The sequence below is a fragment of the Trichechus manatus genome, unplaced genomic scaffold, assembly GCF_000243295.1.
Source record: "Trichechus manatus latirostris isolate Lorelei unplaced genomic scaffold, TriManLat1.0 scaffold00105, whole genome shotgun sequence".
In the NCBI taxonomy this organism is placed as follows: Eukaryota; Metazoa; Chordata; class Mammalia; order Sirenia; family Trichechidae; genus Trichechus; species Trichechus manatus.
Window position 1 is genome coordinate 8,726,534 of NW_004444041.1, and position 24,228 is coordinate 8,750,761.

Below are 24,228 nucleotides of genomic sequence, written 5' to 3' on the forward strand. Positions count from 1 at the left end.
CTATGCAAAGATAAAGAGCAATGATGAATCTGTGAAGTATCTCATAACATGGATGAAACTGGAGGACATTATGCTGAGTGAAATAAGTCAATCACAAAAGAACAAATATTGTATGAGACCTCTACTGTAAAAACTAATGAAAAAGTTTGCACACAAAAAGAAACAATCTTTGTTGGTTACAAGAGATGGGAGGTATGGGGAGGGAATACTAAATAGACAATAGATAAGTGGTAACTTTGGTGAAGGGAAAGACAGTACACAATAATGGGGAAGCCAGCACAACTTGCACAAGGAAAGGTCATGGAAGCTCCACAGACACACCCAAACGCCCTGAGGTACTGAAATACTGGGCAAAGGGCTGTGGGGACCATGGTCTTGGGGAACATCTAGCTCAATTGGTATAACACAGTTTATAAAGAAAATGTTCTGCACTCTACCTTGGTGAGTAGAGTCTGGGGTCTTAAAAGCCTGTGAGCAGCCATCTAAGATAACTCCACTGGTCACACCCTTTCGGGAGCAAGAAAGAAACAAGAAAACAAGACACAAGGGAAAGATTATCCCAAAGGACTAATGGACCACAACTACCACAGCCTCCACCAGACTGAGTCCAGTACAACTAGATGTTGCCCAGCTACCACCACTGTCTGCTCTGACCGGGATCACAACAGAGGGTCCCAGACAGAGCTGGAGAAAAATGTATAACAAAATTCTAACTCACAAAAAGAGACCAGGCTTACTGGCCTGACAGAGACTGGAGAAGCCCTGAGAGTATGGCCCCCGGACACCCTTTTAGCTCAGTAATGAAGTCACTCCCGAGATTCACCCTTCAGCCAAAGATAAGACAGTCCCATAGAAGAAAATGGGGCACAATAGTCCAGGGATAAGGAACAGAAGGCAGGAGGGGAAAGCTGGTAATACGGAACCCAAGGTTGAGAAGGGACAGTGTTGACATGTCGTGGTGTTGTTAACCATTGTCATAAAACAATACGTGTACTACCTGTTTAATGAGAAAGTATTTGTTCTGTAATCCTTCATCTAAAGTACAAAAAAATTTTCCAAAAAGAAAAAAACAATTCAACCTTTTAGTAAGAGAAATGCAAATTAACGCTCACTGATAAACCATTTTTCACCTAAGTAGATTGGCAAAAATCCAAAATGTCTATCAATATGCCGTTGACAAGGCTGTGGGGAAATAGGTACTCCAGTACACTGCAAGGTTTTATATTGCTGGTGGAAGTACAAAACGGAACTAAGTGAAAAAATTCAACATGCAGAACAATGGGTATGCATTAAAAAACACTAGAAGATTAGTAGAAATGAATAATAGAATGTAGGGAACTAGGACAGAGGTAGGACTAAAACTTTCTATTGTATACTTTTTTATATCATTTTGATTTCTAAACCATGTTATTGTATTACCTGTTTCAAAAAATAAATATATATTTTTTTATAGAACTGAAATTTTAATTCTAGGAAGGGCAGTACAGTATCAGTGAAGAGAATATTTGGTTGGAAGTTATATCAAATCTTCTACTGGTCTACCTTATACAAATTCAATATGCTGCCCACCCCCAATTTCCCAATTTAGTAAACAACAGACAGTTGGATTAAATGATTTCAAACACAGAGGTTAAGAGCACAGGCTCTGAAGCCAGAATGCCTGGATTTGTATCTTGGTTCTACAACTGAACAGCTGTGAAACCTTAGGCAACTTTCTTAACTTCTCTTCCTCATCATTAAATTGGGGTAATAGTTAATACCTATCTCATAGGGTTGCTAAGTGGATTAAATGGGTTCATACATATAAAGAGGTTACAGAACACATGTCAATGTTCTTAACTATTATTATCATTCCCTAGTAAGTGCTCTACAAATGTTCTTAGTTATTATTATCATTCCTTCTAGCTGTGCAATTCTATGATTGCACATATCAGCATATTAAAAGCAGAGTTAAGGCCCCAAATTTAAAATGGAAGGGAGAATAAAGTTTGAACTGGGAAAAGGAAAAATATACATATATAATTGCTTGGATAATTTTTTTTTTTAGTACCTTGGTGAAATACAGGCAGTCCTTGCTTTGTGCTGTGTTAACATAAACTTGTGCACATTGGAACCATGCAAAGCGACGACTGCCTGCAATACACCTTTTTTGCAGATTACATTTTTCTAATGTTCACCAAGCTATGATTTCTAATTGAAAAAAATGGGAGATAATTCAATGTCCAAAGAGAAACAGATGGTTAACTAATCTACGGTGTTATCTATTTAGCGAAATATGCAATCATATCAAGTGATGTTAATCTAGAGTTTAATAACATGGAAAATGCTTATAAGAAAAAATACAGAATATAAAATGGAATCTAATGTCTGATCGCTGCTACGTAAATAAACAGTACAGAAAAAAGAGACCAGAATTTTAAAAGTGATGGATATTCTTTCTACTTTCTATTTTTCTAAAGTTTTCAAAATGAAAAGAAAAAACTATTAGCCAGTAAAAAAGATAAACTCATGAAAAGGTTTAAAAGAACACAAATGATACAGTATTTGTTATATCTATCTACCTACCTACCTACCTACCTACACACACACATACATTATACACAGTAATGTTAAGTAGAAGATCAATCCAACAGAATCCTGTTCAATCCCTAAAATTAGAAATTGAGCTGTAGAGGCTATCAAAACATTCTATATCTATATCCATCATTCTGATGAATTTTTTGCAAGATAAGAAAACCATGCCCCACATTCTGGTGAAAGCTACACTCAGTTATTTCGATGTTTAAATCAAGAAAAAGTACACACCTCTTCCCAGTCCCCCAGAGTGTGTGGATCATTGGAGGTGATTTGGAAAAACAAATGGAGGCTGAAATGATAGTTTCAGAGCACTCTAAGGGTTTAGTTACTATATACACCACAAATTTTACAGGATGGAGAAGAATCACAAACAAAATAATTGAAGCTGAAGCATCTTATCTTTAACATAAACTACTATGTTCCTATTGTATTTTCTAAATAAGAATTCTCTTATTCCTACTTTGTGCATTTCCAGTTTAGTATTTTTGCAATGTTTATTACAACATATGGAAAGCTACCATTTTCAACTTTTAGTGTTCAAGAATTAAAATGAGGTTCTAGAGTATCATGACCAGATTTACTTTCTAGTGGTTGTGTCTGGGGATAGTGAATTAATAGGAAGGAAGCATGATGGAATTTTCTGGGATTATGAAGATGTTCTATATTTGTTTTGGGTGGTGGTTACAGAGGTACAGTCAGTCATCACAACTCATCAGACTGAACACAAAAGGTCTGTGCATTAAATTATCCTTTAAATGATTGACATGTGGACTTACAAAATACTTTCTCTAATATAAAAAATTATCAGGCTAAAGCTGCAGTTAATACTATGTTAAATCATGCTCAGACACAAAACTACAATTCCTAAGAGAAGCCTGGTTATTACTACCCACACTGTACAACTAAAACACATGCTCAAACATGGATATTAAGGTACACACTCCTCTTTGCCAAACACTAAACACCCGTCCCGACAAAAACCCCAAAGCAAACACAAATAACATCACCTTCCCACATACACATCAACAGTAGATGCAGCATATGGGTTATACCTAGAATAATCTGTAATATTTAATTTAAAAAATTTCAAATTATAAAATTATACTTACTATTGCACATCTGAAATAATCTAAGCAAAAAATCATCACATTCTTTCATATACTGATTTTTTTTAACTAAAGATAAACCTTTAACTCTAAATCTTACTTCCTTTTAAAAGGCTTCAGGAGAAATAAAGAAGCAAGTTTGGCAAAACAAAACAAAACACGAAAACAACCCCAAAAACCCAAACCAAGGAATTCCAGAAGTGCAAGCATCCCCAGAGGAAACACAAGTATAGCTTCAGATTCCTATTCCCATAGTCCTTAGTAACACCACTACAGTATCCCATGGAGAAAAACTGGAGAGGCACTTAAGATAGAAATAAATTTGTTGACACATAGAAGTATAAGTAGAATAGACTTCAAACAAGCAGTTAAAAAAAACCAATCAGCAAAACCCAAGACAAAGAAAAAGCCTTGCTTGAAAGAGGAAAATGCCTAAGCTTCATCAGGTGATACATACCCGTCTGTCGATCTTATCACCCTGCAAATTATACATCAAAAATTATTCATAAATATTACTACTTTAGGAAAATTTAAATCTAGAAAAAATCCCTCAAATACTTTTCCACATTCTTTTTACAAACACAAACCAATAATTTCGGACAAGATAATTCTAATCTTTTATTATAAAAAAAGTATATACATTTTAGGGGAGAAAGGATAAGTTTTAATTAGTAACATTTGGTTACTTAGAGTGGAAAAAGACACTGCCATCTTGAGGATTTCTCATTACTCTTGAATTTTAATTACATGTTAAAATGAAGTCTGTGGTGATGGTCATCAGACAGTTAATTACTGTTTGGTTTAAGAAAAGCTTTTTTCAACATACTGCAAAATGAGAACCTAGCAATGCTAAGTATTAAGTTTAAGTAAAGATATGAATATTTTGGGATAGTTTTCTTAATCACTAAAGATAAACGATAAATCAAAGATAAAACAATTTTTCAATCAAAATAAGATAATGTTAAACAATATCCAACTCCCTCTTCACTATAATCAATTTTAAAGCTTTCATTTAATTTCCTATCGTGACACTAATACTTCTTGAAGAAGTATATTGATAAAAGCTCACAACAAGGACTAATTCAGTGACTGTGACAAAATTAAAAACTAAAGAATAACAGCATGTTATCATGGGGAGGGGTTAGGACAATAGCAATTTTAGTTACCTCCCTGTGTGGCCCTGAATGTTGATGACTATTGTTTTGCTGAAGCATGAACTTGAATTGCCTAGCAACCAGGGTGGCACAAGTGGGCAAATTATCTAATAACAAGTGTCATTCCTAAACAGCAAGCACCCACACTTCAATAAAACTTTGCTGTTTCCTTAAGAGGGTAAAGGAATGCAAGAATTTCTGATTATGTTTTTCTACATCCTACTGGGTGATTATATACCTTGGGGATTTGAGGATTTGAGCTCTCACAAATATCAAGGGGTATACAGTATAACTACATAAGCAATGGACTGCTATTATATCTTTGTTTTCTGGACTATCAATTGCTCTGTGGGAAGAGAAGGGGGGAGGTACAAGCTATGAACCACCTTACTCTATTCCCTCTCATAAACTGACCTGAATTCAGCTACTGAGAAGAAAGAGAAAATGACATGCAGGAACACTGTAGATGATTATAAAAGAAAATCAAGAAACAAAAAACAAAAAATACCCTTCTGCCTAGAACATGTGTTTCTATCATGATGTAGAATTTATGGAGCCCTAGTGGCACACTGGTTAAGACATACAGCTGCTAACCAAAAAAATGTTGGCAGTTCAAATCTACCAGACGCTCCCTGGAAACCCTACGGGGCAGTTCTATTCTGTCATACAGGGTTGCTATAAGTTGAAATCGACTCTATGGCAACAGGTTTGGTTTTTTGGTTTGGTAGACCTTGCAATTACTTGGTAAAAACATCTCTCCTTTTTCTCCACAAAACTGACTCTGGTTATAATCAACTAATAAGCACATAAGTCCCCTCTCTTTCATCTGCATCTACTAAGGATATTCCCACATTCTTGAATCACTGACACCAAAACCTATAGTCAATTTCCTCCTTAGGGAGTTGCATGTAATACTTTACCTGTGAAAGGATGTTGGTGCACTGTTGCAGTAAAGAAACTGGAGGGTTGCCGATACTTGTAGCAAGCTGAACCCTGAGCAACTGTTCTTTCTGGGTAGCATTGTCTTGCAAAGCATGGGCAAGGGCCACAGCAGCACACCAGTTGGAAAGTGAATCAGTAGAAAACAGACCTCCACATAGTAACTGACCAGCTGAGACTGAATTACCTGTTGCTACAAAGATGGCAGGCAGATGATTTATTAGATTTCTACTGTGTGAGTAGACGAAATAAAAAAATGTTTAATTAATTGTTTTCTATACACATAAATGGTATGAAATACTATTTAAAAATTGTTAATTAATAGTGTTAAGTAACATTTTCAAAATAATAAAAGTCTGCTTTCCAAAACAAAATGAAAAACCAGAGAAGGGTATTTTGGAAAAGTAGTAGAACAAAGATATATTAGAAGATACTTTAGGCAACAAATTGATACGGTAATATTCCAGAAAATTATTAGCTTGATTAAAAGCTACATTTCTAAAGCAAATTCAAGGAAATGTCACGTTAAAAATTATTCTAGTACATCCAGGGTCTTATACTTTCATTTACTTTGAAAATGAATTTTGATAAAATATAATTAAGTTATAAAATTTTGACAACCTCCCCACCACAATTTATGTAATTAAAATGAGTTCTCTTGATCTTTGCAATTACCTTTATCAGACTGCTGTTAAGTTTAAAGATAACAAAGGTAAACATTAAAAGAATTCATCTCAGGTAAAATGAAATATTCAACCAGCCATGAAAGAGGCAATGACTCTAACCTATATTAGAAAACTAGAACAAAAAGTTAATTAGGTTTCATGATAAGAGATATCGTTAGAGGAGTAATTACTATTAACAGCAGTTTCTATTTATTGAGTGCCTATTATATGCCAGGTATTGGGGTAAGTGCTTTACATACATAATTGCATTAGCCCTCACAATATTCCTAGTGAGGTATCAACCTCACATACAGACAAGTATCATTATCCCCACATAACTTGATAAGGCTCAAGTTAAATAACTTGCCCAAAGTTACACAGCAAGAGAAGTGGGAATTCTATAATGTAAACTCTGGTCTGACTCCTAAAGCTTGTTCTCTAAATTCATCTTTAGGCTTTGTAACTCAGAATTTTTTCTAAGCATACAAAATACTTTGGGCTAAAACATACGGAAAAAGATTCAATTAAAAGCTTTAAAAGCAAGTATTTACTTTTTAAAACAGCAATCAGAACTAAATGATTTACCATCAATGGTGGAAGGTAGGAGTGTTGACACAATTTCTCCTTGTCCTTTTTGGTTTTTATATAAGAAGCACTGGAAACAATAGAGAACGGCACAGCGCAATACAAATGGCTGCCTTTCATTAACCATGGACATGAGAAGTACCACAATTGCTGGTCTGTTGCATTTAAAAACAAAAGAATAAAGCGAAACATTACAACTCAAGAAAACAAATCAATAACTAGTAATTTTGGTTGACTGAAGAACCATAACCAGAACACCAGCAAGTTAAGTATTTTCATCTTCATTTCACAGAAAAAGAACCTGCAGCTCAGAGATGTGAAGTCATGTATTTGCTTAAGGCACATAGCTAGGACGGGGAAGAGGTGATATCTGAACCCATATATCTAAATTTCAAAGACCACACACTCTTTTAAAATACCAACATATTTATCTTGTCAGATAATTTCTAGTTTAAAACACACAGTTGAACTTCTTAAAAGGATAAGGTGTATATATGAGATATACTAAGAACCCAAAGCAATTTTTTATTTCCTGAGAAGATACCTCAATATTCTCTTTTCCTACCTTGGTGGGTTTGAAGGTGCATTTACAGAAGCAAAGTAGTCTTGGTTTACATGGCAACCTCGAATAACTTCTGATACAGTATTAATGGTCTGTTAAGGAAAAAAAAAAAAAGAACATTTAGAGAAAGTAAGTCAAGGAAGGAAACATGTTTTTAAAAGAAGAAAATGTTATATCCTTCTAATTTTTGTGTTTAAATGTCAAAATTCAGACACCAAAAAATGGACGACAGCATTAATCTTGTAACATTTTCTCTAGATAAAATTTTAAAACATTAAGCGTGGGCTTCCAATTAAAATAATACTTGACCACATGCATTTATTTCTTCTCCCTACCAAAACTTGCCAAAATAATAGTAACGGATTTTCTTATTTTAATATAATCCCATAGGGAAAAAGGGAAAAGGAGACGAGATATTTTAACAAATTATTAGATACAAAGCAGATAGCAGACAGAGGTAACCTATTTATCAGAGTGGTAAAGATAACAATCTAAGTGTCCGTGGAAGGGAACATCAATGGGAAGTGAGCCATGCTGTCCTACTGAACCATGAGAGGCTCAAATTTCAGAGCACCAAGCATAAGGAAGGTTGGGGGGGGGGGTCGCTGTAGGGGAGTTGCCTCAAGCAAAGTCAAAAACAGAAGAACTAGTTAAAAGTCTGTCCATAGACCACCCTTACCCCCATTTCACTTCAGGTCTCTCCCTTAGACCACAGAAGATGAGAGGTTTGTTCTCTAGAGAAAATGAACAACAAAAACTCCATACTTGGGCATACCGGCAGAGCAAAGAAGTAGGGTGAGGTATGGGGCTGAAAACAGGGAGACAATCCAGTCTAGAAAGTGTGGAACTCTCAGTTCCTTTTTCTGACTTACTGGCAGGAAAGAGACTGGAGAAGTCTTTTCTGGAAAAACTACATGGTCCTAGAGAAAACACCTGCCAACACTGATAACTTGGTAGACTCGAATAAAGAGAGTGTCCTGCACCTGATATGCGCTCTGCAAAGACCACCAGTCTACAAGCCCCTTCGGTACTCAGTGATTCATTCATTTTTTTAGTGCCTTACTCAAATGTGAAAGAATAATTAAGAATGATAGACACCCAAAGAAAAGTTGCTGATGCGAATAAAACAAAGACCAAATCAAAAAAAGAGAAAAACAGAAATCCAGAGGAAACAGCAAAGGCAAGGAAGAGATCTCAAAAAAACTAAAATTAATAATATTCTCAGAGAAATAAGAGAATCTATTTCTTTTTTTTTTTCCACAAAATTTTTTTTATTTCAAATATAAAATCAAACATTCAAGATCTATATGTACTACATATATTTGTATTTATTTTACTTTTATTAGGAAGACCAGCCAAAGAGCTATTAATTATTATATATGTAAATGTGGGGGAGCATATTATCATTATATTGTCTTTAAAGTACCCAAGGTTGTTGTTAGGTGCCATTGAGTTGATTTCAACTCATAGTGAACCCGTGGACAGTGAAGAACTGCCCCATAGGGTTTTCTTGGCTGTAGTCTTTTTTTTTTTTTAATTGATGTAATTAAATGAAGTTTACACTTCAAGTTAGTCTCCCATACAGAATTTTTTTTTTTTTTTTAACATACATTGTTACCAGATCCCAACCGCTCACCCCATTCTGCGACAGCACACTCCTCCTCTCCGCCCGATTCCCCATGAACATTCAACCAGCTCCTAACTCTCTCTCCCTTCCCCTCTCACCTCTGGACAGAAGCCACCCCTTTGGTCTCTTATATCTACTTGTCTAAGAGGCACATTCTTCACAAGTATCACTTTATGTCCCACAGTCCAGTCCAATCCGTCTGTAGAGTTGGCCTCGGAAATTGTTTTAGTTCTGTGGCGATGGAGAGACCAGGGACCATGCTTTCCGGGGCACCTCCAGTCTCAGTCAGACCATTAAGTCTGGTCTTCTTACTAGAATTTGAGCTCTGCATCCCATCGTTCTACTGCTCCATCAGGGACCCTCTGTTGTGTTCCCTGTCAGGACGTTCATTGGTAGTAGCCGGGCACCATCTAGTTCTTCTGGTCTCAGGCTGATGAAGTCTCTGGTTTATGTGGCCCATTCTGTCTCTTGGCCCGATACTTTCCTTGCGTCTTTGGTGTTCTTCGTTCTCCTTTACTCCAAGTGGTTGGGACCAACTGATGCATTTTAGATGGCCGCTTGCAAGCTTTTAAGACCCCAGACGCCACTCACCAAAGTAGGATGCAGAAAATTTTCTTAATAAGGTTTGTTATGCCAATTGACATAGATGTCCCCTGAAAGCATGGTCCCCAGACCCCGCATCCCTGCTACTCTGAAGAGAATCTATTTCTATGAAATAAGAAAAAGATGTTTTAAAATAACATCAGAGAACAAAGAGTCATCCTAATTTAAAATGTAACAAATTAAAAATTCTACTTAAGGATGGAGTTGAACCCTCTAAGAAAACAGAATAAAAGGACAAACTAGGTCTAGAAAATCCAACAATCTACTGAGAGTTTCAGAAAGAGAACAGAAAAGAGGAAATTCTCAAGGAATAGCAAAAAATGTTATCAGAACTGGAGGACACACGTCTCCAGCTTTAAAAAGCCCAGCGAATGCCAAAAACAACTGGATAGGAAAAAAAAAATTCCATGGAATGGCACATCATCAGTAAATTTCAGAAAACCAGAAATGAAGATCCCAAAAATTTCTATGGACAAAAAAACAGGTTACATAAAAAGGATCCAGACTCAGTATGTCTTCAGACTTAACAACAACACTGGGCCAATGTTTTCAAAGTTGAGTGTTAGTGATTTTCCACTTTGAATTCCATACCTAGCCAGACATTAAATAACTATAAAGGCAAAGGAATGACATTTTCAGACATGCAGCGGCTAAAATCAAATTCTATTCCCATTTACCCTTTTTCAGGAAGTTAAAGATAATGAACCAAAGGTGGGGCCGGGGGTGGGGGGAGGGGAGGAGGAGATATGGGATACACAAAAGCAAAGAAACCAAGTCAAAAGAGAAGTAAAAGGAAATCCCAGGAGGATGATAAAGGAAAAGTCCCAGGACAAGAGCTGAGCAGCAGAACTAGAGAACAATCAGCCCAGACTGGAGCAGGAAGATGGAAGGCTTCTGGAAGAAGGTCTGGGTGGAGAGGGATGATGGGCTAAGCATTATTATAGTACTGACAATGCAGAGACACACAGAAAACTAGTCAAGTGAAAAAAAGAACACAATACAATTGTAACTCAGGAAAGAGGAAAGGAGATACCTATCTATCCACCTATCTATAAAAGATACATCAAATGAAGATACAAGGAGACAGATTTCTTATCAAAGTAAAGATGAACTACCTAAATAGATGTGAACAGCACTGGTTTGGTTGTAAAAATACAAACCCTAAATTTTAATGTAAATATGACTTCTATTAAAACAATCCTGGGGTGACAGGAGGAAGTCAAGTGGGAGGAATACAGGGGGGAAGAAGGAAGTCTTCATCTACAGAGGTGGAAAGTAAACATTTAAACTTGATAAATCAAGGAGCAGTAGTAAAAGTTGTTTAGGGAATGCCTTAATTTACCTCAGTCAGGATATCAGCAGGAACCCCAGTAGCCATTAGGATAGTGCAAAGCTGCTGCAATAACCCACACTGGAACATAGCCTTCTGGCAGGTACTGGTAGCACCAGGAGGGTTGGTGGGAGATACCAGTACACGAACAAGCTGCAAGCGAAAAAAAAAAAAGTCTTTTAAAGATCTGAAAAGGCTCGAAGCAGATTTCATCTATGTGAACAAGAAATCTTTGTGAAGGATTCCCTAACCTGTCCACCATGATCCAGATGTTCTTTCCTTGGTGCTCCCATGGCAACACTTCAGTTATAGTACATATTACATTACGCTACTTGCTTGAGTTCCTGTCTCCTTCAGGTGACTGGGAACTCCTAGAGAGCAGACACTGCCTTGGTCATGTTTTTCTCCCAAATAACAACCATGGTATTTGTAACATGGCACACATTTCACAGATGAGCAAGTAAAGATGTTACAGGGTGGCACATTTCTTACCAAGTAAAGATGAATTACCTAAACAGAATGGTCTGAAGTGTGGTAAGTTCTCTCTAAACTAGAAATACTTAAAGAGGAGCTACAACTAACTTGGAGATATGGTAGAAGATTCATGCATTAGGTAAGCAGTTGGCCTCGCTGGTTCTTAAAAAAAAAAAAAAAAAAATTGTGACTCATAGTGACCCTATAGGACAGAGTAGAACTGCCCTATAGGGTTTCCAAGGCTGTAATCTTTACAGAAGCAGACTGCCACATCTTTCTCCTGTGGAGTGGCAGGTGGGTTTGAACCACTGACCTTTTGATTAGCAGCCAAGCACTTAAGCAGTGCACCACCAGGGCTCTCAATGCTAATTAAATCCCTAAGAGTCTCTGATCCTACGGTTAGTCTGAAACTGAACATGAAATTTCAGAAACAGAAAACAGTAATCTCAAATAACTGTTTAGAGCAGTTATATCTTCAAAATAATTTTATACATATATCTTGCATTTTAAAACTTTATGTATGCTAAATCTTCCGTATCAAAATCAAACGGGAAATTTATAATACACTGTTAATGACAAGTGCTATGTTATTTTATAGTAGATACATAAAGTAATCAATGATATAACAGGTCAGACTAAAAATTTTATTACTATAGTTGTTGCATATAATAGATAGTGACTTCACTATGAAAGGGGACTTTCTGTGGGAGGCAGAGTTAAACGTAAGATAAATAAATAAAATGGTTTGAAAAGCAATATTTTTATTATTGATGAATAAAAAGGTGACCAGGAATCATGGGAATTTGGGAAAAAAACAGTAGTTAAATCAGTGAGTAATGAAGAAATAGAACTGTTAGATATTTTCACATCTGTTTTAACAAGCATTCTCAGAGAAGGTTGATTAATAAATTGATGTTACTGGAGAGAGGCTTTAGGATTACACCGTTGGCTCCTGTCCTTGGACTTCCCTAGTTAGATAGTTAGACTTCTGCTATTTTTTTTTTTAATCTAGCCCCTTTTCATCACTCAATTTTTTTTTTGAGTATTTAAAGCAAATCCCAGGCAATACAACACTTCTCCCATAAATACTTTTATAAGCATTTCTAACTGATAAATGCTTTTTTTTTAAAAAAACATAATCATGATGCTATTAAACAAAACTAACAATAATTTTTAATATATACTATCAGATAAACATCTTTATTGATGATGTGAATAAAGAAAAGTAATTATCACTAAATTTTTAGAGACAGAGTAGGAAGGCTGGTTGAAGAGAGAATATTTATTATGAAGATGAGAAGATGAGGGAAGATCTAATAACAGCTATCCAACAATAAAAAGGATTCTCTTATAAGGTAATGGGCTTTCTGAGGATCACTGGCAGTATCTGTCCAAAAAAATGGCACAGGAGGGATTCCTGTAGAGATAGGAGGTAGAACTAGTCATAAAACTATAATTCTATACAAAAATTTACGTTTTGTGACTAAAAAATTTTTCAAAAAGATGTTTCCCCTAAAGCGAATCTGCACAATTTGAATGAAAAATCGCCAAACAGATCAATTTCAATTTTCAGCACATCAGAGTTCAACCATGATTCTGTGATGATGAATGCTTCTAATCAGGATACATGTATTCAAATAAGAAAACAGTGATGTATTTTCATTAGATGCATAAAAGAAAACCTGAAATACAAGTAACCTAAGTTATAAAGAAAGAACACTCTAATAGGTTGAGAAACGAAAAAAACCAAACCCATTGCCATCAAGTTGATTCCAACTCATAGTTACCCTACAGGACAGAGTAGAGCTGCCCCATAGGGTTTCTAAGGCTGTGATCTGATCTTTACAGACACAGACTGAATAGGTTGAGAAGCAGAAGATAATTCATGGCCTGTAAAGTCATGAAAGCCATCTACTACTCAATCTTTGAGGTAGAAAATAGTTTAAATGAGTTAAACTCAGTTCTTTTGAAGACTAGTATAAGGGAGAGAAAAGCTTTACTACACTAGACAGAGCCAATTAGTTTTTCATTTTTTAAAAGTAAATAATACTTAAAGAACCAACTCACTACATAACTAGAATACTTGAAATGCTTCCCCTTATGCACAGTACTCTATTCTAAAAATGTTTTTTGTAAAATAGTACTTTAAACAGTGACAGTTTCATCAAAACAATTCCTTACATAGTACCCCAAATTATAAAATAAGTTTCTACCAGTTTAAATATTCACTTTTTAGAGGGAAATACATGTTTATGCCATCATCAGATCCCCTTACTCTTTCTAACCACATTTTGAAAATTACTTTTATAGAGAAATTTCCTTTAAGACAGAGGTGTTGAGCAAAGATATCAAGCTTACCCCTTTGTGACACTATTTCTAAAACACAAGAAACTTAATAAATTATTGAGATGTGTAGTACTGACATGTGAAAATAGAAATAATGTAGTTGGAGGTATAAGTAGAAAGAAGAACTCTGTGGCCATGTTCTTCTGTAAAATACTTTTGTTACAGGTTTCAGGTTTATTCTAAAAAGATTAACTATATAATTTATCATCCAAACCGGGACATTTTGAAATGAAAGAGAACACTATTAGTAATTACAGAATGAATACTGTCCTGGCAAACTGGGACACATGGTCACCCTAATTATCAATCAACCCTATGTAGGCAACTCCCAGGGCATGTAACAATTTCAGACTCTAATTACTAGAGAGGTTAACCATTGACTTGTGAGGGCCGCAACTTCAGAGATGCAGGCACAATGTCAAAGACATTCAAAGATCCACAAAAATCATTAAAGGGTTAATAAAAAAAAAGTTTTAGGAGGCTGATACAAATTTAAGGGGCTGGAGAAAGGGAATAAAAGAGAAAATAAAATACTTAAAAGAATTTCAAAATTTTATCTGACATAGACATTATTTAGGACCCTATAATCCTTGCTTTTACTACTTTTATCAGTGAGCTTTCACCACAAAGCTTAAATAAAACTACAGGTCCTTTCCTCAATTTAACTTTGGTACTAGACTTAAAGCTCAGCCTATTTATCTTTGGGGGTAGGGATATTATCATTCATTTCCTAGCACCCAGTGCCTGGCTCTCAATAAATGTTTATTTAACAAACTTATTTGTTGAGCTTAATATTTTAAGTATTAAAATGTATGATATTAAATTTCTAACTGAAGAAGGCAGAATTAATTCAAATCCACAATCTAACCCACTATTCGCTAATGTAAATCAGGAAACAATTCGCCTGGATGTGCTTTAAAATAATCTAGCAGGGCAAGAGAGGGGAATGAAAGATGAAAAACAAAATTGCCAGATGTAAATAATAATTGAAGCTGTGTGCTAGATGAGTGTGTGTGTATGGGGATGGGGCATCTCTATCTGTGTATGACTGCAAATTTGCACGTTACAAAGTTTTTTAAGTGCACCTGAAACCAACTGAATATACTGGATTTATCAAACACAAGCTATTTTCTTTTCTTTGAAAGGATCGCTGTCAAAGTTCCCATCACATTTATGTCTAAGAACAGTGTACCTGTAGCATTAGATGCAAATTAGTCACTTTCTGTGCAGACCAGCCAGAATTTTCATCTCCAACTTCAAACCAAGGTTTCATACGTTGAATATATGAGCCTTCTTTAAAAAAATTTTGATTGGAATTGTTGTTTTTTAACAAGTTTTGAAGCAATATCAAACAATCTTCTACTACTATACCTGGGGAAAAAATGTAAAATGGAAATGTTAAGGCTGATAAAAACTGAAGGAAACTTCACTTCCCAAACCTTTTTAAAAAAGGATAAATCTCCATGCTTGCTATCTCTTCTGTATGCCAGGGCAGACAGCCTATTCTGACTTCTGACTGCTACTCCACAGCCAGAGGTCACTACAATCATGTTGTTTTCTCAGGTTCCCCAGTGATCTCCTGATTTCTATGTTCAGCTGCCTACTTCCCAGTAACCTATATTCTTTCTTCAAATTCCAGCTGAAACATAATTTCTTCAGGAATGACTACTCTGACCCAGTGACTCGGTTAGGATTACCACCTATATGCTCTCACAGCCCCCTGTTACTTTTATTATGTAGGGTCTGTCTTCTCCATGGAGTCCCTGGGTAGTGCAAATGCTTAACACTCTTGGCTTCTAACTGACAGGTTAGAGATATGAGTCCACCCAGAGGCTCCTCAGAAGAGAGGTCTGGTGACCTACTTCCAAAAAATCAGTCACTGAAAAACCCATGGAGCACAGTTCTACTCTGACACACATGGGGTTGCCACGAATCTGAGTCGACCTGACAGGAACTGTTTTCTCTTTTTGGTTTTTTTCTCCTCTAGATTACAATCCACGAAGACAGAGATTTGTAAATGCCCTATTCACCTCTGTATCCTCAGAAGAGACAAAGACAAGGTATCAGGAACTATACATAGTAAAAACAACAACAACAACAACAAAAAAAAACAAACTAAACCCACCGCCGTCAAGTTGATTCCGACTCACAGAGTGGCTGGTGGATTCGAACTGCTGACCTTTTGGTTACCAGCCAACCTCTAACCACTGTACCACCAGGGCTCCATAAATAGTAGGTAACTATTAAATATTTGTTGAATGAATCAGTCATATCTCATCTAATCTCTAAAGCACTTGGCCTTATTATTCCTATGTCTCTTCCTTGAAACTTCCTTTTTCCCTTGGTTTCTAAAACACTGCTCTTTCCTCCTGGTTTGCCTGTTTTTCAGTCTCTCTTACCAATTCCTGCTCCTCTAATACCCCTTAACTATTGGTATACATTAGGTTCTGTCCTAGCCTCCTTCCCTTTTCATTCTTCACTCATTCTAAGTAACTCATCTAAATTTTCTTTCATCTATCATGTATAAAGATTCCCAAATCCTTACTTTCAGCTTGGACCTCCTCTCTAAATTAATATATCCAATTTTCCACTGTAATACTCTATTTGCTAGTCCCAGTTCAATGTGTACAAACAGAACTCATTTTCTCCTCCTACCATAGTGCTAGGTTTTTGGCATAACTCTCTGATTAAAAACTACTAAAAACACTGAATTAAAAAAAAAGTCTTAAAAGCAATGAAGAGCTGACAGGTTAGCAGACTAAAACTGAAGAGAAAATGGATATCCAGAGAGAAGAACAAGTATAAAAGTAACTTTTGACCAGGAGTTCATTTCTTGATCTTGGAAAATCTAAAACTTTCATTTTGACAGTCTCATGGGGCAGGGGGAAAATAAATCAAAGCCAAGGGCTTACACCAGGTGGGGAATCTAATAGAGAACTCTCCACACAATAAGCTGGAACCTCAAAGGGCTATATCTTGGAGTAATAATTAACCAAAAGTTAACCAGCCCTCACAGGTCTTACAGCCTGGATTTGCATTGCCTGAGTGGTCAAGGAAATCTCAAGCCTTGATTTGGAGTAAGGTGGTCCAAGACAAAATGCACTCCAAGGGCTTGGCAGAAACAAATACGTGTTTTCTCTGAAAGAAATTATCTTCATCTTAGGCTTCAAATTCCTATAAATAGTTTTGTTAATCACAATGACCAACAAACAGTTAAAGAGAACCAGAACACAGAAAACATGGCAACACGGGCAAGAACCAGTACAGTAAAAGTATCAGACCTACGAAGACTTAAGATAGTGGAATTATCAGAGAGACACTATGAAATATTAAGCTACTTCTGTTCAAGGAAATAAAAGATAAGTTGAAAATATCTGCAGGAAACAAGAAATTATAAACAACTGCATAACGGGTTTGCCAAAGAACTAAATAGAACTTTTAGAAAAGGAAAATTAAGAACTCAATTGATAGGTTTAATAGCAGATTAAGAATAAGTGAAGAGATTACCCTTTAGTCAAAGATTAGACAGGCCCATAAAACAAACAATAAAACATGCAGCTCAACTACGTATACAAGACTAAATGGGTACACCAGCCCAGGGGCAAGGACGAGACAGCAGGAGGGGACAGGAAAGCTGGATGAATGGAAATGGGGAACCCAAGGTCGAGAAGGAAAGAGTGATGACACATCACAGGGCTGGCAACCACTGTCACAAAACAATATGTGTAATAATTGTTTAATGAGAAACTAATTTGCTCTGCAAACCTTCACCTAAGCACAACAGAAAAAGAAAAAAAAAAAAAAAAAAGAATTGGTGAAATGGAAAACAGGTAAGAAGAAACCATCCAGAATGCAGCCCAGAAAGACGAAAACTAAGATGACAGAGTGAGAGTCAAATCAGATGACAGAAAACTGACAAAGTCAGAGAAGAGAGAAATGCGGCAGAAGCAGTATTTGAGGAGATACAGCTGGTATTTCCCAGAACTGATGAAACACACCAACCTCAGACACCAACCTAGACTCCAGAAGCCCAACAAATATCAAGCAGGGTAAGTAAAAAAATACACACTTCAACACACTACAGCAAATGAATGAAAGAGTATAAAGTTTGAGTCCTCATTTTTCCCTCTAATTGCATTCTCTAGAAGTTTAGAGTTCAGTGAGTACAAAATAAGTCTCTTTAAACCAATCTCTTCATACTGTACCTCCATCACTGTTCCCCTCTTCTGTAATAATGTCTAGTAGTCTCTCAAAAGCATTTTCAAAAGCAACAATTTTCTGGATTGCTCCATTGCTTCTTGTTAGTGCCTGAAGTAATAAGACACCCTTGTGGAGAAGAAAGATAATGTTTAGTGTACTACAATCTTTATAAGACATTTTAAAATTACTTAAAAAAATCCTATCATTTTAGAACTGGCAGGTATTTCAGAAATCCAGCTCCTTCATCTTAAAGACAAAACAAGGATAGAAAAGTTAAGCAATTACCTCCCTAAGATTAAAGATCTTGAAGGGACAGAGCCTAGACTAGAATCCATGTCTTAACAATTCCTAATTCAGTTCCTTTTCCACTGTGCAATATAAATATATAATATTTTTTTCATATTCATCAATCACTAGATAGCTTTCATTGTGGCCTGAAGCATATCACTCACTGTACATGCTTCACAACAGTAATAATGGACAAGCTATGAATTCAATAACATAAATTAATACCATCATAGTCAGGCAGAGGAAGTTGTTATTCTTGACCCCTAATTCCCAAAACTTAATTTGAAGTCAATAGAAAAAAGAAAGATGAGAATTCATGCCTCATGTTCACAGCAGTTCAGCATGACCTTGTTGCTGATTTTTAGTTTTCTCACCTCCTGTTAAACTGGGGTTTATATATTCTGCAATCTCTTTATAATTCAAGAAAAACTCACCACTTCCAATTTTTCCTTATTTCACTATCAAAGAAGAAGTACTTTAAGAGCCCTTAAGGACTCAGCAGTATCATGGTAGCCAAAAGAAAGCAAATATCTTATAAAAAACACATAGAACAGCAAAAATCTCAGAGTCAAATTAGTTGTTGGCTGTTAGTACTGGGCAGATATGTATTCATATAAGGAAAAAAACCAAAAAAGCCCCTGGCCTTATTGGGCTTGCTCCACTAATTTTCCTGACTGTCAAGTCTTAACACCTAGATAAGAGAGAAAGGTAAAAGTAGTTATTTTTAGATGTCAAATTTTCCCACTTAATCCTGCCAACTTGAGTTTAACTGCTATCAAAGGGAGGAGTACAATGGAAAGAAAACTGGGGGCCTGAGTAAGATAAAGTGGGTTTAAAAACTAGTTGCCCTAGTTACTAGCTGTATGACTTTGGGCAAATTACATAAATCCTGAATCTCAATATACTCATGTGTAAAACAAGGTTCATATTATCTATTTCATAGGGATTTTATGAGGAGTAAAAGAGATAAAATATATGAAAATGCCTTCTACAGAACCTTCCATATGTTAAGTTCTCAGTAACTGTTTCTCTCCCTTATTCTCCTAAATGACTATTAAAAAAAGTTCCTGCTCTAATCAAACACATCCACTAAGATCCTATTAAGAATAAAAGCATACTTGTTGGTCATTGAAAGTAAGTGGGTACCAACTTCTTCGAACACTGGTAATTAAAGGGATTTATTTATTTACCCTGCCTTTCAGTATGAACCTGTATTTTAGGGTAATAAAGTAGCACTAGTTGATGAAGTTCTTCTTTATAGATGATTACAGTTTAATAAATATGGAAAGAATGACAGAATTAGAGAAATCATCACTTTGGAACTCCTAACAAAATAACCCCTCTGGCACTGCTCATTAGCGGATGAAACCATTAGATATAAGGCTGATAGAGAGCTTCACAATGGAGGGATCTGGCTATCACCACCTGAATCGAACCCACTGATTACTAAAAGTGAGACAACCAGATATTATATGTCTCCTGATGCATTGCAAAATTAAGTATACCATATCACCTAGGAAATATTCTAGCAAAAAGTTGAACCTGAAACTAATCAAGCCTTTAGCGTTAACAGACAGAATAGCCAAATGTGACAAAATGATCTCTTCTGGATCCTGATTCGAAGACTCCAACTGTAAAAAGACATTTTTGAGACAACTGGGAAACCTGAATATGGAATGGTTCTCTTATATAAACTGAGAACCAAGAAATTACTAACTTGTTAATTTTGTGATAATGGTGTTGTAGTTACATATTAAAAACACATGCACACACACACATTTTTTTTTCTTCCCTGAAATGCATACTGAAGTGTGAATGGGTAAAATTACAGATTGCTTGATCGCTTTTAAATACTCCAGCCAAAAATAAACAGGAGTGGGGTGGAGGTGGGAGGAGGAGGCAGATGAAGCAAGTAAAGCAAAATCTTGATAATTGATAGGTTTGGGTATTTTCTACTTTTGTGTGTGCTACATTTCTCATAATAAAAAAATAAATAAAAGAATGGAAGTACAGTCTGTCCCTTAGAAGTAAGCTGGTAGTTTCTTTCCAGGGTTTTCTCAACTGTTTTAGTGTAACTTGCTATTTAAACACTAAGCAACAGAGGTAAGTATGAAAGTATCAGTGCACCTACAATACATGACCAACTAATTTTCTAAATCCAGATCTATGCCAATGTTTCAAATATAGAACAAACTAGGGCTAAGAATCTTTACCAATATGCTCTAAGGGAGGCTAACCAATATCTACAATGGTCAGTGAGTGTAATTAGAAGGTTGATTAAAAGAAAGGGAAAAAAGAAAAGAAAATTTAAAAGAAAGAAAAAACGAAAAGAGGAAAAGCAGCAATACACCGTTTCAGGAAGTCAGAGTGCCTGGCACCGATAACTGCCAGAGGTGCCGCTTAGTTGCCTCTGGTTGCTGATCCTTGGTGTCAACTGTGTATATTACGATACATTATAGAATGTAACTGACAGTAACTATCCACAAATAAATTCAAACATATACGCTTATTTAAACCAAAGAAAATATGGCTGTTAAACACATAAAAATGAAGAATCTCTATAAGGTACAAGAAAATATAAAAATATAACAATCCTTAACTGTAAAATTAGTAAAAATGAACATAAGTAGAGAATCATTTTCTCTGTCTCAAATAAAAATTGAGAGAAAAATATGAAGAACAAAAGGTTAGAATTAAAAGAAAAAGTAAATTTAAGAACCAAGATACGCACTTATGCTAAAAAAAAAAAAAAAAAAAAAGTAATTTTATATTTTAAAATGAAAACAAATCGCAATAATACTAATAGAGATCCAGGGAAAGATAATTTCTTTATTAAATGGTTTGTATGCTATCCTCTTATTTAAACTGAGGGTCAAGAGAATAGAACAGAAACTTTAAGTTCAAGATACATAGTAACATTTAGTCCAAGATGCTCAAAATTCCTAACGGATGTCCATTTAAATAAGACAGTTTTTTAAAAAATAAAATTTAAATATTAAAGAATAAAAAAGCCTTTGTAAGTTACATTACTATATAATTCCACTATCTATAAAAATGAATTGATGTCCATTAAAAAAAAAAAAGGAAACTTGTATCTGTGTGGCTAATGAAGAACAAGTTACTTAGTCTCTGTGGGTCTTGTGCTTCTCCCTATAAATATGGAAACTGACTTAGCTTGATATGATCTCATAGCTGTAACATTTAATTTTAAAATGATTTTTCCAATTGTTGTCCAAAGTATTACAGAGTTTTGATCAAGCTGTAAGGTAACAATAAAGAAAAATGTTCAAGCAACAAAATAACGTGGCATCAATGCAAAATATTCAAACTTATATGCAAATATTATAATAAATCAAAATGGAAAATAACTCTAGACCAAAACATGCTCTATAGTTAAATAGAAATTATCAAGGAAAAATCCGCTGAAATATATTCAGTCAACTAAGTATGAGGATCCCAAATGTTATGCTTTGTTAAGTTTACATAATTCAATGTGTGGGGACCTTTTCTCTACTCTTCAGAAAGAAAGGGGGATTCTAAAGGTAAGAGTTTAGGGTCAATACAACCTTTCAGAAGAGGGTGCAAGAAATCCTAAACCTGTGGAAGAAATAAATTTGAATAGCAAAATGGTTTGCTTAACCCAAAACATTGGATAGGCAAGAAAAAAAGAAATAATGTGGCCATGCATATAACTTTAAAAAGTCTAAAAGACTGACCACTAACCCCAACTTTCAAAATCTGTTTATACTTTTGAATAAGAATCTACAAAGATTTCATTTGCCAAGAGGAAAAAAAAGTTGCATATTACTGGACTCCTTTTTCAAATTTAACTTACATCATTACGTATAACTTCCCGGGAATCTGCTAATAAGTCCATCAATCTTGAAACACCTAGGAAAAAAAAACGTGAAAAATATCGGCAAGCCAAAAATGCAAATACTAATTCAAATTATAAACAATTTATTAACAAACCATTTCAGTCCCCCTCTCTAGGAAATACTCATTTTTCTAATCAAATGATATAAGGGAAGTTAAGTCACTTACCCATGGGGCTGACTAAAATAATTTGCTGCACCTGAGGCCCTAGTTGTTTTAAAAGAGAAGTAAGAAGCTTCACACCAGGCCAACGGACATGGAAATCAAACTCCTGCAATATAAGAATTTAAAATATTTAACATCTGTAATTCACATTTTCAAGAAAAACATATAAAGAATGAAAGAACGGAAATTCAGCAAACTCCTAAAAAGTGATTCTGAAGAGACAAAAGGCAATAAACAGAAAATAAGAAATTAATATGAACTGATCAAACAGATTAAAATGTTACTGACTGGATAAAAGAGTATTTTGTAAAAATAGAAATAATTTAGAAAGCAGTGTTTTAACAGATTATATACTTCTTGAAACATGGATATAAATCTCTTGCTATAATAAAAACTCACTATCTTAGAAAGGTATGTATATGTTGCTTCCTCAATAACACCAGAAAAAGGCAACAAAAAAGACTCTTACTAAGATGACAAAAATATCAACATTCCCTATTTACCTCCAATAAAGATAGCAGGAGAGTGACATTTTCTTGCTGTTTAATGAAAATTTCTGTAAACTGGCTTCCCAAATCATCACTTTGTCTTGTGGAATTTTCTTCTGTAATATTCAAAGATACAGTACTTCAACAGAGGTGCTATGTTATTTTAAAGTATGTTTTTGTTGAAGGAGCTAAGCAGAAATGATAATTTTCTTGTATTTAAACAATTCAACCCTATAACAGTGTAGCTGGTAGCAATGTCACAACGAAGAGAAGGCAATTAATTCCTTAAAATAACGTTCAACGTCATTTAAATAATTTTTATTCCTCAAATGTTTAAATGTAGTCTTCAAATAAGAGATATCTAAGTTTTTGCATTTTCTCAAGGACATTTTTAGGTTAAACTGGGGCACAAAGAAACTCTTTGGGGTGATGGAAATATTCTAGCACAAGTTACACCGTTGTATACATCTGTCCAAACTCACAGGACTGTACAACCCAAAAGAGTCAATTTGACTGTATGTAAATTATACCTCAAAACTCCTTCCCCTCCAAAACTATTATTAAACATACAGTCCTTATTGATTGTTAGTGCTACTGTATTAATTTACTTAAAAATTAAATCAAACATCTGCAGTCATCAAACCTTTTAAAAAAATATTATAGTATGTATACAGCTATTTAGTAATAAAACCAGAATTTTACATTTCTTATTTAGTCTTTAAAATATTTTATATTTGTTTAAACACAGAAGAAAAGATTCTTTGATGGTTGCGAGGGTGGGGAGGAAGGGAGAGGGGAATTCACTAACTAGACAGTAGGCAAGAATTCTTTTAGGTGAAGGGAAGGACAACACACAATACAGGGGAGGTCTGCTCAACTGGCCTAAACCAAAAGCTAAGAAGTTTCCTGAACACCATCAAACACTCTGAGGGACAGTGTAGCAGGGGCAAGGGTCTGGGGACCATGGCTTCAGGGGACATCTAGGTCAACTGGTATAACAAAGTTTATTAAGAAAATGTTCTGCATCCCACTTTGGTAAGTGGCGTCTGGGGTCTTAGAAGCTAGCGAGCGGCCATCTAAGATGCATCAATTGGTCCCAACCCACCTAGAGCAAAGGAGAATGAAGACGACCAAAGATATGAAGGCAATATTAGCCCAAGAGACAGAAAGGGCCACATAAACCAGAGACTCCATCAGCCTGAGACCAGAAGAACTAGATGGTGCCCGGCTACCACCAATGACC

General features: G+C 35.4%; 1 protein-coding gene across 2 annotated transcripts in view; it reads right to left on the reverse strand.

Annotated features, from left to right (window-relative positions):
- The window catches only part of USO1 (USO1 vesicle transport factor), a 115,241-nt gene that overhangs the window by 42,237 nt on the left and 48,776 nt on the right, over positions 1-24,228 (reverse strand). Inside the window, exons 5-14 of one of the 2 annotated variants that reach the window (XM_023737635.1) lie at positions 23,001-23,101; positions 22,501-22,603; positions 22,292-22,347; positions 18,174-18,294; positions 15,161-15,339; positions 11,161-11,301; positions 7,592-7,680; positions 7,027-7,181; positions 5,758-5,969; positions 4,141-4,161 (exon numbers count right to left, since the gene is read on the reverse strand). In XM_023737635.1, the coding sequence (XP_023593403.1) occupies positions 4,141-4,161; positions 5,758-5,969; positions 7,027-7,181; positions 7,592-7,680; positions 11,161-11,301; positions 15,161-15,339; positions 18,174-18,294; positions 22,292-22,347; positions 22,501-22,603; positions 23,001-23,101 (1,178 nt within the window). The remainder of the gene's footprint in view (positions 1-4,140; positions 4,162-5,757; positions 5,970-7,026; positions 7,182-7,591; positions 7,681-11,160; positions 11,302-15,160; positions 15,340-18,173; positions 18,295-22,291; positions 22,348-22,500; positions 22,604-23,000; positions 23,102-24,228) is intronic. The other variant, XM_023737636.1, reaches the window with a different exon arrangement.